Genomic DNA, 13,395 nt, shown 5'->3' with positions numbered 1-13,395 from the left:
ATACCACCAAACTCCATAGTCGGACTGCTTGCAAATCGGTGGTGCTTACAGCCTGATAATGGAAACCAAAACGGAAGGATGAAGGCAGACACTGCCGCAGGAGTGTTTGCCCGAAGTCAACAACCCCCCAGCACGATAAAGTTTATAGTACGTCCCTCAATAGCGAAACTGTTCCGTTGTTACTTGAATTGCTAACGAAAAGACGTCACACAATCCCCGGGGACTGGTTCCCACGGTGTATAATGATCATTGGCATGCGGTACTACTTTGCTTCCGAGATAGGAGGACTTCAGATGCATTGGCCTGAAACATTAATGCCCACTTGAATGCAGCCATGGCAATGAATAAAGAAACCCGTTTCCTTTTAAGTTTTGAAATGGAAACGTAGTACCGTATTTACTCGCGTAATTCTCGCACCCCTAATGTGAGCCACCAAAAACTTGGATTTTTCGGTTCCTCGCATAATCCTCGCACCCCCAACTTTGCAGCGGCGAAAGTTGCCTGCTCGCGAAACCCGCATGGTGCACGCCCTCCCCCGCCGCCTCTCCGTTCGGCGGAGAGCGCCGTGTATCCAAGGCACGGTGATCCAAGGCCATCTAGGCGCCTTAACAACCTGCATGGCTACTCCCTAACAGGCGCCCTAACACGCTACTCACACTGTCCTTGAGCCGGTTTCGCGCATGTTTCGCGTGCGCGCAACTAGACGGTGTTCGCGCAGCCCGCTGTCGTGTCGTCGTGTCGCCGTCGTGGTCCCGTCGTTGAGCGGCAGCAGTCAGTGAGTCACTCGCGTCAGTGGTGGATAGCTCGCTGCCATTTTGAGAACTTTTTGATCTCTTTGTTTTGTGCTCGGTGCCGCTTCGCCATGGGGAGGAACGCCAGCTACACTGCCGCTTTCAAATTGAAAGCGAAAGAGTACGCGATCGAACACGGCAACCGTGCCGCAGGCAGGCACTTCGGCGTCGCCGACTTCAGCGTGCGTTACTGGAGTAGGGCACGCACATACGACGACGAGATAGGGCGCGCGCCAGAAAGCAAAGGCGGCAATTTCATGATCGCTGATCGACGGGAGACTGTTTACGTTGTAAATAATAAATAAACAGAAATAGCTGCTGTTGGCAACACTGAGCTTACATATACAAAAAACGACCGCTACATTTAGCGGGATTGGCATAAGGCAAATTGGCAACACTGTGCGCCGGAATTTGCGAGTAAATACGGTATATTGTCTTTGACCGAACCAGAACTATTTTTTCCCTCGCTGCAAAACACTCGGCAGGCGATTGAATTCGCAGTATTCTCTGGATGCGTTCACGAGGACATTGATAGTTTAGTAGCAATTAAGTTTCATGGGGACTTTTCGTGTATCACTATTAATTTACATAAAGTCGGCGCGAAAATAATTCAATCAGAATATTATAGCTTCAAAAACGAGGACACTGGTCAAGTTTTTTTTGTAAGATTAAACAAGCATGTCCGAGTTTTCCCTTTTGGAGTCAATGACGCTTCAAACATGAAAGAGGCCATAAAATTGGAATACACGCTTGTAAGACATTTTAAATTTCTGCCAAGTTTCTGGAGCAGTGTGTACTTTAATGTGATCAGGCAAGCCCCAAGGCCCACCTTGACGTCGGTCGTTTATTCTGTTACGAAGAACAAGTATGTATTACAGTTGAGCCGTCCCTTTCTGTCAGACTTTAAGAAATAATTTAGCTTTGCTGGCTCGCCATTCGCTCCTGCAGAACATTATGTGAATAGCAGCTTTACTGGAGAAGGGAGTTTTTTTTCGCTACCAGGGACAGGTTCAGCAATGGCTACGCCTGTTCTAGGCATGAGCAAATACATGGAGTTCCAAAGGGTTGTCATCTCACCCAGTACTATTGCTCAATGTGCTTTTGAGTTCTGGGTGAGTACTATTGCTTAATGTACTTTTGAGTTCCTCTTCGTCTGCGAATCGGCTGTCACCGTCGTGCGGAAAGAAGTCACAGGCTTGGCATCACCAGATCACCCGCCTGCCCACACCGCCCTGCAATAGAGACACTCGCGCATGCACTGTGCGAGTGTCCACAACATTAACAGGCTCGATCAGCGCTGAGAGCGTCGTATGCAAAACTGGGACTGCCTTCATGCATCTCATCAAACCTGTTGTTCACGGAATATCACATAGTGTTCCGTGCCCTACTGGACTTTTTATAGGACACAGGACTCTCGGCTATGATGCCACCAGTGCCGTCCATGCTGCACGGCTTGTGAACCGTCATCTTATTCTCCCTTTCTATCTTTTTTTTGTCTATCCTCCTCCTATCCTTGCTAATTTAGTCTTTCTTTATATCCCAATTTTCAATTCCAATTTGGTATGTTGTATCCCCAGTAGTAGTCATTACGTTTCATGACGTTTTCATCAAAGTATAAAGTTTTTTCATGTTGCTCTTGTGCTGCACCAGAGCTATTCCATGCAGGTTTCGTTCTTCCCTTTCTTTTTGTTCTCTCCTTGCTATCCTGACCAGTCCTCTCTTTTCATTCTTCTGTTTGGTTGTCTTTTAATTGGATTTGCTAAATGACTAAGCCCAATTCCTTTTGGTCAATCCACCTGGGTATGTATGCACTGTTTGTTCTCTATGGGCCATCATCCATCTACTCCTGCAGGAAACTTGCAGCCAACAGGAGGCAAATGACATAGGTGAAATAGTAAATGGCCTTCAAAATGTTAAAGCAAGCTGCAGTCTATTCTCGGTAATTATAAGTCACTTGACTGGAATTTTCGGTTAATTAGAATCGACGCGCTGGTCCCGGATGTTTTAATGCAATCCAATGGAAGAAATTTCATCAAAATTTGAAGCTAAAACCTATTACATTGGGTAATTGGAAGTGTTTTCGAATAAAAAGCATCTAGGTGACCATAATTCCTCGAAAGAGTTCAACATTTTCAAGCGCAGAAACAACGCTGTGTTCTGCACTGATGTCGGTGCCATCGCAAGAGAGACAGCGTGCAGTTAGACAACCCTGTTGAGACTAGCGCCAGCGTATGTACCAGAGTTTAGGCTTTGATTTTAGCTACAAGTCTCAACTATCATAGCAACCCGTGTTGTAGGATCGACTTGGTGGTGAAAGTCGTGATTTTGATTAGAATAAAGAAGAGAGACGTGTTGCGGACTCTTAAAAATGCTATTCTTGTGGTTTTTGTTTAATTGGAAGCTTGGTTAACTTCTTTGTGACCGCACGAAATTGATTGATATTTAGTGGTCTAAGAAAAGATTTTTCCTGTGCTAAACATATTGGTTAGGCACATATTGCAGTGGCACAAAATGCAGATGATCGAATGCACTTTCCAACGACACCAACTTTAATAATTTTTTCATAAATAACGATTGCGAAAAAAACGATCAAATTCAAAATTTTCGCCCAGGCGTCGAAGAAAATAAAAACAAGGAATTTGTGTATAACAAACAACCAGTTGTAGAAAGAATTTAGAACATACATTTTGTACGTAGACATTTCAAAAACCTGTCCTAGAAAAAAAAATTGATTTGCTCAGAACGATTTGCCAGATATCAAAGAAAATGCTAGCACGGCTGGTGCCTGCACCTTGTGGTGAAGCCCAACTTATATTTCAAATTTTGCAATTTTGGATGGTTCTCTCGAAGAAATCTGGTGGTTTGACATTATTAAAGACACCAATTAGTCCCCACGTTACACAAAAACACCTTGTTAATGATTACGGCCAGCACAAGATACAAGGCAAGCAAACGATGCGAAGAAATACGCTTGGAGTTGAAGTCCAAAAAATCCAAACTCTGTAATGGATGCTTGTTGATGTTTTGATCGTCACTTACCCGTCCGAACTTTCATTTACAGTTTATCATCTTGACTCACTATGGTAGCCCTGCTTGCAGCAGTTTATCATCTTGACTCACTATGGTAGCCCTGCTTGCAGGAATAAGGTGTGCTGTGCTAGAATCATGGCCAGTAAGCTTTCACCAAGCAGCTGTCGCGCTATTAAGAGAGTTCAGCACTGTGAGCTTCTTACATTTCAGCGCCACCGAACAATTTCGAAAAGAAAGAATATCAAGCTTGTTTGTGACTTTCTCAGAATAGACAGTTCTATTAAGGAGCGACACTAGACCTCCAGAACAACCCTCGTACAGAAAAGAAACTGGCCGGTGAACAGCTGGCGATGTTCAAGGACAATTGGAAGCGCTCTCCTCATCTGAACTTATATCCGGCGAATTGGTGTTATCTTTCGACTTTCAGCTGAAGCTGTTATCGCAGAGGTAAGGTGTGGGCAAGTGTAATCACGTGCGCCATGCATTTTTCAAGGAACAGTAGTGGGTGATGTGGGCGCCACAGCAAATCGGCTTGTAGTTGGGTACCTGTATAGCAGCGCCAAATATGAATTTCGCAATGCAAGAACGAAACTGAAACTTCTGGAAATTGACAGAAAATTCCAGGTCCATACAGTTTCATACAATAATAACTAGAGGGGAACCTGGTGCTAGTGTCAACACGAACATTGAGGCGGTGCTTACGTTTCGATGGGAGTGATGGGTAGTTCCGGAACTGGAACGTGTAGGATCGAAATGGGCCTGTGGCTGCGCAAATTGCTTTTTGACAAAAAAGTCTCTTATAGCCCGGTTCGCTGTTTACAAATTACTCGACGAACAAGAAAGCTAGTGACCAAAAACTGGTTTTGTACGAAATAAAACGGTGCATTTAAATAAAAAGCAGTCGCGGAGTTGAGGCGGTTTGTGGAGCAGGTTTGCCATTTGCCGCCAACTACAGCAGGGCACGGACTTCTTTAAAAAACTAATTTAATATTAAAAAATTTTGTGCTCCTAAAAAAAAGAAACCGTTTACCTTTGGAGAAGTTATTCTAGCCTGATTTAGTGACATTCATGAGGCTGCGTTCCTATCAGCCACCGGTATTACTGGTCTACGCCGTAGGAGCCGGCGTTTGTACGAAAAGTGTGGCTGTTCCAAGCAGTTCGCAGCTGTCGTCAGCTTCGAAAACACATTGCTCTCCCGAATGAGCAGCGCCGCAACTCCTAATTCGCAGGCAATTCAGTGCTGTCATGTGTGTTTTCGCGCTCGCTGTGCCAGCAACGAATTGGTAACCCACCCAATTCGCAACCATGGTTATGAAACATTTCCACTCGGGGCGGCGTCAGTGTGCGTGCGGCATTCAGTTCAAGAAGAAACGCATTTCTGAACGCTTCTTCCAACAAAGGCAAATGCATTCATGCAATTCCAAAATGAAAATGAAACTTGCTCCACGATTCAATCCATAATAACTTCCGCAAGCCATCAAGTGCCAATCAGAATCCAGAACTACCCATCACGCCCATCGCAGCGGATGATCGCAGCACCAGATTCCTCTCTAGTTATTATTGTAAAACTCTATGGCCAGGTGCACTTGCTAGACATGCAGGGGACCTTCAGAAATAAGCTTTGGCAGAATAAAACTACCCTTTCTTCGAACCAAAGATCACTAGTGAATAGCTGGTGTCATTTCCAGGTAATTATCACTCCTCAACGCTCTCGGATTACAAAGCTAACAACACAATTTGGTGTTTGACTTGCTACAAGCCTTTTTATATTAAAAAAAAAATGATGGTAATGCAGCATAACCACGAGTGGCATGATTTTTTGTCAAGTGCAATAGCTAAGGCTTTTTTCGCGAAGACACACGCATTTAAGCTGGCAAAAAACACCACCAAAATCTCGGCGTCGCTGGAGCAGGAAAATTCAAGCTGATTCTTAAAGTGCAGTGGAGCGCATTAGTTGTACGACAAACGACTACAACATGCCGAAATCAGCAATATAAAGCATCGATCACCAATGTTGGATTTGAACAGGCATGGTAACGAAAGAGTTAATTTGGCATGTTTCGTGATCTCCTTGGACTTCGTATTAACGGGAGTCAACTGTATAACAACGCCAACTATGAATCATGCCTTATGGTTCCTGAGAAGTATGAGTCACATGATGGAAGCAGCCAGTTGTACTTTTTTATTTGCCACCTATGTCGCTTGCTTTCCTGCACCCTCTAACTTACGTGCAGCGGGGAGAGACGAATATAACACCCCGATATTGTTTCTACACAAAAAAGCACAACACATCTGTTTAATTTGGCTCTTCCGTCATATACACATCACAAACAGCTGCAAAACAATGCACGTAACATAAGTCGTACACAATCAGTTAAATAGTTGATGTTCCAATGGCGCCCCAAAGTTCTATAAAAATAATTACGTTCGAGATCAGCCCATGTTCTTCCGGTTCCCACTTCCTTTTCGGTTCTCTGGAAAAAAAAAAATGTAGACTTGTATTTAGACCGTGTAACAGTAATATTCCGTACTGAAGTACTGTGACTACGATCAAGATGCAAAGCCACTGATGCAAATGACGAGGCTATTGTAGATGGCGCACAACTAATTTGTTAATTTCAGTAGTATCTAGGCAGAAATGCACGCAGTCATCTATGGTCTTGGCATAATTATGTGCAATACAGCTGCCTTATAAGGAAGCTTGAGTTTAAGCCAAACTCTGTCATAACCGCAGGTGGCAGAGTACAATGAAAATATGGAAGTTATCGATATTCGCTAAACTAATTCATCTGAAAGATAAACTTTAAATCTACAAGAGGCTGGAAACATTGTTTCAATAAAGGCAACTGGTTTAATAAATTGGTTCTGCATATCAAGTTCTAAACTATTAAACTGACCTTCAAAACACCGTATTTGCCAGTCTATAAGTCGCACTTTTGTATAAGTCGTACCCCCCTCAAAACAGCCCCCCCCCCCCCCAAAAAAAAACGTATACAAGTCGCACCGGTGTATAAGTCGCACCAGTGTACAAAACGCACTTGTTAATCAGGTAAACTCAGAGGATCAGTTCGTTAGAAATTTCGGCGAAAGTACATGGTTGCGGCGGCTACCGCGACGCCTCTGAACGCATCCCCCGGTAAGCAGCGCTAGACATGTGCATATACAGTCCGAAGTCTGTACAACAAACTTCTCAAAAATGATTTATTGATACACACAGATGGCATGTATTTACAGACGGCGTTTAGGCAAAACCATCGAAGCCTTCTTCCTCCGACTTGCTAACAAAATTCATTCATTTAGACCTCATTTAGACCATAGAGCTGTGTCTCTTAACGTTCGCTGACATTATCCAGCCCAAAGGCACCTTTTCGAGCGCGGACCATGCGTGGCCGCCACGTACCAAATTTATTCCATGCATAAGTCGTACCGGTGGATAAGACGCATCTACAAAAATTTCAGAAAAAAAAAAACTGCAACCTATACACCGGAAAATACGGTACTGAAAGCCATGCACCTTTTCAAAAGCCACAAAAAATTTAAAGTTCTTAACAAGGGAAAAATTCATATCTTGAGGCGTGTTGTACACGAAAGATGCCGGTGTTCCGTAAATGTGACTTTAGCAAAATCTTTCCAAGTTGTCAGTGCCTAAAAAGGCTGCAAAGTACCATCACACCTTTTAATGGAAAAGATTGAGCAACTTCTTAGCTGATGCTGCTTACTGACTTTAGCGTAGTAAATATTCCATTTCAAGTTTTTTTTAACAGTACACAAGTTCCCTTTAATGTAGAAGACCATATTTGCCATGTCCGAGCTGACCGCTCCTTATTAGAGGCACCTGTAGAATTCTCTCTTCAGAGTGGTCTAGAAAAGGCTGTTAAATTCATGATTGGCTTAACCCTGAATGTGTCAGTGATTCTAAAACAAGTGCCCAACTTACTTTCCAATGCGACAAGAAGGAGCACAAGCGTGCTTTTTCAACACATTTATAATCTTACCGGTTTCTACTTTACCTTCGGGGTTTTAATGACACCCTTTATTAAATGGCCATCAATCAAAATTCAACTTTTTAAATGGTGAGGATTTTGTCTCATTACAAAAAAAAAAAAAAAAAAATGGGGGGAGGGGAGACATGTCCTAAGATTCTGCTCCCACTACTCTCTCCTCCAATCACACGCCCCCAAATTTTTCTGAAAATAATTCAGCAGTCGCCAAGAACTTCAGCTTTTTCCTTCAGCATGTATGCTGCCTATACTTTTTCAAAGTATAGCATACATGCTACAAATGACCAGCTACAGTTTCCAGCCAGTCTAAGTAAAGTCAAGCTCGAGCCAGCAACTCATAGCCAGCTTCGAGTTCAAACTGGTCGTGGAGCAGAGTAGAAGGTGGAAGAGGCTCACCATCTTTCCAGTCGTCCATGGCCCGTTTGTACTCCAGCGCTCCCCGATCATCAGCCTCCACCAGGGCCTCCTTCTGGGCTTCCTCCTCCTCCAGCTCGCGCGCTGCCTCCTCCGGGTCAGCTGCCCAATCCTGGAGGCTCCAGCTGCGCAAACACAGCACACGTCACCTGACTAGATCATCGTCTGATACAGCTACACGTTGTCACTTAGCAGACAGGTCTGGTGTCTGTGGATGTGGGCGAAACAAAGCCTCGGCTGTATGGTCTTACGAAGCGCCAGCGGAACCTTTCGTCTAGTTGCGATAGATGTCAGTGCCCCCCTCTTGTTACATTGATGAAGGCGTCCCAAAACCAACCTCAGTTGTGTAGCGGTACGCATAGGCGGAAAGTTTTCATTTTCCTGGGCTCCCGGGAGGGAGGGGGGGGAGCTTGCCTTGCAGCCCATGATGATGATGATGATGACAAAATGCACCTATCATCATGTGTATACATACACACACATATACATACATGCTCCTAGTGCACTTGTCCTCCTATGGTAAGAATTCAAAGGAATAAATGGAAAGTATGAAAGTAAGTCATCCACGTCAGCACCAATTCAATGATGCAGTAAGCTTTTAGCCCTAATAAAATTTTAGGTGAAAAGGTAGAGGCAACTCTAAAGAAATGTCAACTGGTAATGGCACTGGTAATGGTACTTGGGGGAGTAGAGGGGGGAAGAAATCAGCATAGGGGAAGCACCGGAGGGGGCTCAGGCCACCAGGCCCACCGTATTCTCCGCCTATGGTGGTACATAGCATGGTGAACGAGCGGCTTGCAGGAGAGTTGCCTCCGTTCCGAACGACGCAGAACCAAGAGCAAAACTTGTTTAATGCGTGGCAAAATGAGAGCATGGTACAGGAGCAGCCCCCTGGTGTGCTTACAGCACGGCAGTCGAACGGGCAGAGAAACGCACTCTGTCGAGCCCGCGATGTGAACTCACTCGGTTCGCCGAAGAATGAGAATTTATAACCAAAGGTCCCAATGGTCCACTGCCTTTCAGCGCATTGCGCACGTCACCAAAAAGTTTGGATACAGAAAACCCCCTTCACCAAGAACCAAGTCCGGTTCTTGATTATGCCTTTATCGTCTGGTGTTCGTAGAAAAAAGGAGAAATCAAACAAATTGAATCCGTGTACAAAAAAAGCAATCCGTTTCATTTGTCGCCGCTATGACCGTAATTTCTCGCCTACATCCGCCCTTACAACTCTAAACCTTGCCTCTCTCTCTACGCGACGCGATATTGATTCGCTAAAATTCTTGTATGGTATCGTTCCCTCAGTTAACCGCCTTTCCGATAACAGCTATCTTAGTATGCTATGCCAACCATAACTCGAAATAATCATGCCCTAAACCTCACCACATTTCATGCACACAGCAATGTATTCAAATTTAGTTTTTTTCCAAGAACGACAGAACAGTGGAATTTCTTACTGCCGGGTGAGATTGGGAGCGCATCGATAAATCAATTTCAGCTTTTTCTTGAAAGTCGTGCCCCATAAATAGTTCCTTGCTTTGTTGTGTTGGTATGTGCGCCCGTCCTGCATTGGATGTATAACGATGATTCTGTGTACATTGGCATCCACAGGATCGGGATTTTGCTCTGAATGGAATGGCCATGTGTGTACGTGTGTATATTGTATTTTCTTATTCCCTGAAGTGATGCATTTCTAATCGCTGCGCTGTATTTCAACCACTCCTGCTATAGCCCTTAAAGGGCTGCAGTATGTGAAAATTAATAAAATAAATGAACAAAATAAAAATGTGTTCTGCAGAGCAGGTGCATGCTGAGAAGGACAGAGGGGGAGAAAGAATGGGTCCAATGGACACCAGAGTCAAACATGCACACATAAACAAAAGCACTCTTGCAGAGCTGGACAGGCAATGCGCCAGACGCCACCTCTGGCTGCGCCCTATTCTCAGTCGTATGAGCGCTGCTAGTGTCTTCCTCTCCGAGCACTAGTGCTACGCGGGAAAGCATCGAGCCTGCACGCTGCATCAACGCGCGCACACAGTCAATTCGTAACACCCTTATGGGACAGTGGGACAGGCCCTTCCAAACCATAACAGCCCTGCCACTGAAGGCATTTTTCTCTAGCAGTAAATGCTGTTAGAGAAAATAGCAATTAAAAGTCGGAATGTCAATAGCCCATGAATAAACGCAAATTTTTGTTTTTTCACGGCAAAAATGAAGAAAAAACTTAGCTGGTGCATTTTTGAATAGTTGAACTCAAAAATGCAATAATCTAGGAACACAATTTCTTCCAAAAATTTTGATTTCTGGGCTGTTAGAGGTCCAATTTCCAGTGTCAATGATGAAAATAACGACGACGACGACGACTGTTTCATGCCTACTGACCATACCTCGGCAAAGTTGGCGCGGCTCACTCAAACTCACTCACAATTTTTTTTTTTCGAATCACCACTCACTCAAACTCAGACTCAATGCTGAGCAGCACATCTGCGCTCACTCAAACTCAAATTGAGCGCAAAACTCAGAACTCACTCGGACTCAAAACTCAAAATGTACTCAGAACTCAAAATGTACTCAAACTCAAAATGTAATCAAAACTCAAAATGTAATCAAAACTCAAAATGTACTCAAACTCAAAATGTACTCAAACTCAATATGGACTCAAAACTCAAAATGTACTCAAAACTCAAAATGTACTCAAACTCAAAATGGACTCAAACTCAAAATGTACTCAAAACTCAAAATGTACTCAAACTCAAAGTGAACTCAAAACTCAAACTGTACTCAAAACTCAAAATGTACTCAAAACTCAAAATGTACTCAAGCTCAAAATGTACTCAACACTCAAAATGTACTCAAACTCAAAATGAACTCAAAACTCAAAATGTACTCAACACTCAAAATGTACTCAAACTCAAAATGAACTCAAAACTCAAAATGGACTCAAAACTCAAAATGTACTCAAAACTCAAAATGAACTCAGAACTCGAAATGGCTGAGAACTCAAAATGATTTCAGAACCCAAATGGCCTCACAACTCCCTCATGCTAGGAATTAACGCAGGGTCAGATGGACTCTGATTTCATTAGCAGTCAGTGTTTTCAAATTCACGCGTGGTAAAAATATTACGGTTGCAAATTCGTGAGCTCAAACTCTTGCATTTGCCACGACCTGACACCCTAGCTCCTGTGAGGTCGGAAACAATTTTCGTTGCAGATTTAATACAGCTATACCTGCTGCCCATGAAGAGTAGCGCTGGTTGGAAGCAATTGTACGTATATATGGGATACCAAACTCTTGATGTAGGCTCCGTGTTCGTGTTCATGACAAAGGCAGTCCAGGCTCGATGGTGTGCTGGGTCCCCAGGTCGAAACAAGCAAAATTGGGTGAGGGGACGTGCGCTCACTGCTCCGTTCATTTATGTCGAAGCTGTTTAGGGTTACGGTTCCGTGCATTCTTGCTCTGCATCCTGAAAAAACGCTTTGTGTCAAAGCGAACTGTCCCCGCGAGTCTCTGAAGCGCCAGGCGTTCATGGATATACCTTTGCTGTTTTATTGCGTAGCATTCTTTGCCGAGTACACCCCTCCCCCTATCCCCGCCATGATCTTGTAACGCCCTGCATATACACAAAAATGCAGATATCACGGAAGTTCAACCTGTAATCATTATAAAAGCGTAAATGTAGAGAATTGATAAAACTAAATGTTAAAAATCTAAAAAAAAAAAAAGAAGAATATCGAAAATGGCGAACCGTGTAACATGGGAGTCATAGATCGTCTCAGATTGGGTGAAAATGCAGAGAGGTGTGGCGCTAAAGAATGTGGGGTATCAAATTGATGGTCTCGAGAAGGGAAATCACGTGGGACAAACAAAAAAGTGCCTCGTTGTTTGCTGAGGCACTTGTATTAGTTTTTATTAGCATTTGCTAGGTGGGATGAGCTCTCGTAGCTCGGAAATACACCACGCTGTCGTTGTAAGCAATGACCGCCACCGTACCCAGCTGTTAACTTCCAGCATGCACGCGTGTGTGTGTGTGTTTGAGAGTGTGTGAGTGAGAGAGCGTGAGAGAGTGTGTGAGTGAGAGAGAGTGTAAGAGTGAGAAAGAGAGTGTGAGGGTGAGAGAGTGTGAGAGTGAGTGAGAGACTGAGAGTGAGTGTGAGAGAGAGAGAGTGTGAGATTTAGAGAGTGAGGGAGTGAGAGTGAGAGATTGAGACTGAGAGTGAGAGAGTGAGTATGAGATTATGAGTGTGAGAGTGTGAGTGAAAGTGAGAGTGTGAGTGTGTGTGAGAGTGAGTGAGGGTGAGAGTGTGAGTGAGAGCGAGAGTGTGAGCGAGAGTCTGAGTGTGAGTGAGAGTGAAAGTGAGCGTGTGAGTGAGTGTTAGTGTGAGTGTGAGTGGATTGAGAGTGTGAGTGAGAGTGTGTGAGAGTGAGTGTGAGTGAGAGTGTAGTGTGAGTGTGACAGCGTGAGTGTGAGTGCGAGTGTGAATGTGAGTGAGTGAGTGTCTGTGAGCGAGTGTGAGCGTGAGTGTGAATGTGTACCTTTTGCTATATCCTCATAATTATAACCAGAAAGCATTTTTATATTTGTCCCACGTGATCCCCCTCGATGAGACCTTTAATTTGATAACCCACACACCCTAGCAGGGTCATATGGAATTCATACCAGTCAAACTAACCATGACTCTCATGACCGTAACCAGGATGCATTATTTAAGTGTCAGACGTGATTCCCCTAACTGGAACCTCCAATTTGACTCCCCACATGCTTCAGCGGCCTCACCTTGAATTTAACCCAATCTATGACTCATAATGACTATCTCATGATTCGAACTACGAAGCCTTTTTTTATTTGTACCACGTGATTCCCCTCGTCAAGACCGTAAATTTGATACCCTACACGCCTTAGCGGGCACTTTGAATTTTTCCCCAATATAAGACTCGCCATGACAATCTCATGGGTATAACCAGGCAGCATTTTTGTATTTCTCCCACGTGATTCCGCTCATCAAGACCATTAAATTGATACCCATCACATCCTAGCGGAATCAATTTGAATGTTAAACGAATCAATGACTAACCATGACTATCTCATGATATAGCCCTACCACATTTTTGTCCCATGTGATTTCCCTTATCGGAACCTTCAATTTGATGCCCCGGACACC

At 44.0% G+C, this 13,395-nt stretch overlaps 1 protein-coding gene across 1 annotated transcript in view; it reads right to left on the bottom strand.

Annotated features, from left to right (window-relative positions):
- Positions 1–5,982: 5,982 nt before the first annotated feature.
- Tap42 (immunoglobulin binding protein Tap42) overlaps positions 5,983–13,395 on the bottom strand; it is a 39,508-nt gene continuing 32,095 nt past the window's right edge. The window contains exons 9-10 of the mRNA XM_077706480.1: positions 8,219–8,361; positions 5,983–6,295 (exon numbers count right to left, since the gene is read on the bottom strand). Of these exons, the coding sequence (XP_077562606.1) occupies positions 6,255–6,295; positions 8,219–8,361 (184 nt within the window). The 3' untranslated portion in view covers positions 5,983–6,254. The remainder of the gene's footprint in view (positions 6,296–8,218; positions 8,362–13,395) is intronic.

The sequence above is a fragment of the Haemaphysalis longicornis genome, unplaced genomic scaffold, assembly GCF_048455015.1.
Source record: "Haemaphysalis longicornis isolate Haplotype H1 unplaced genomic scaffold, Haemaphysalis longicornis Haplotype H1 scaffold_4, whole genome shotgun sequence".
Lineage (NCBI taxonomy): Eukaryota > Metazoa > Arthropoda > Arachnida > Ixodida > Ixodidae > Haemaphysalis > Haemaphysalis longicornis.
The sequence above is the reverse complement of the archived record's forward strand: the minus strand, read 5'-3'. Positions and strand labels throughout refer to the sequence as shown.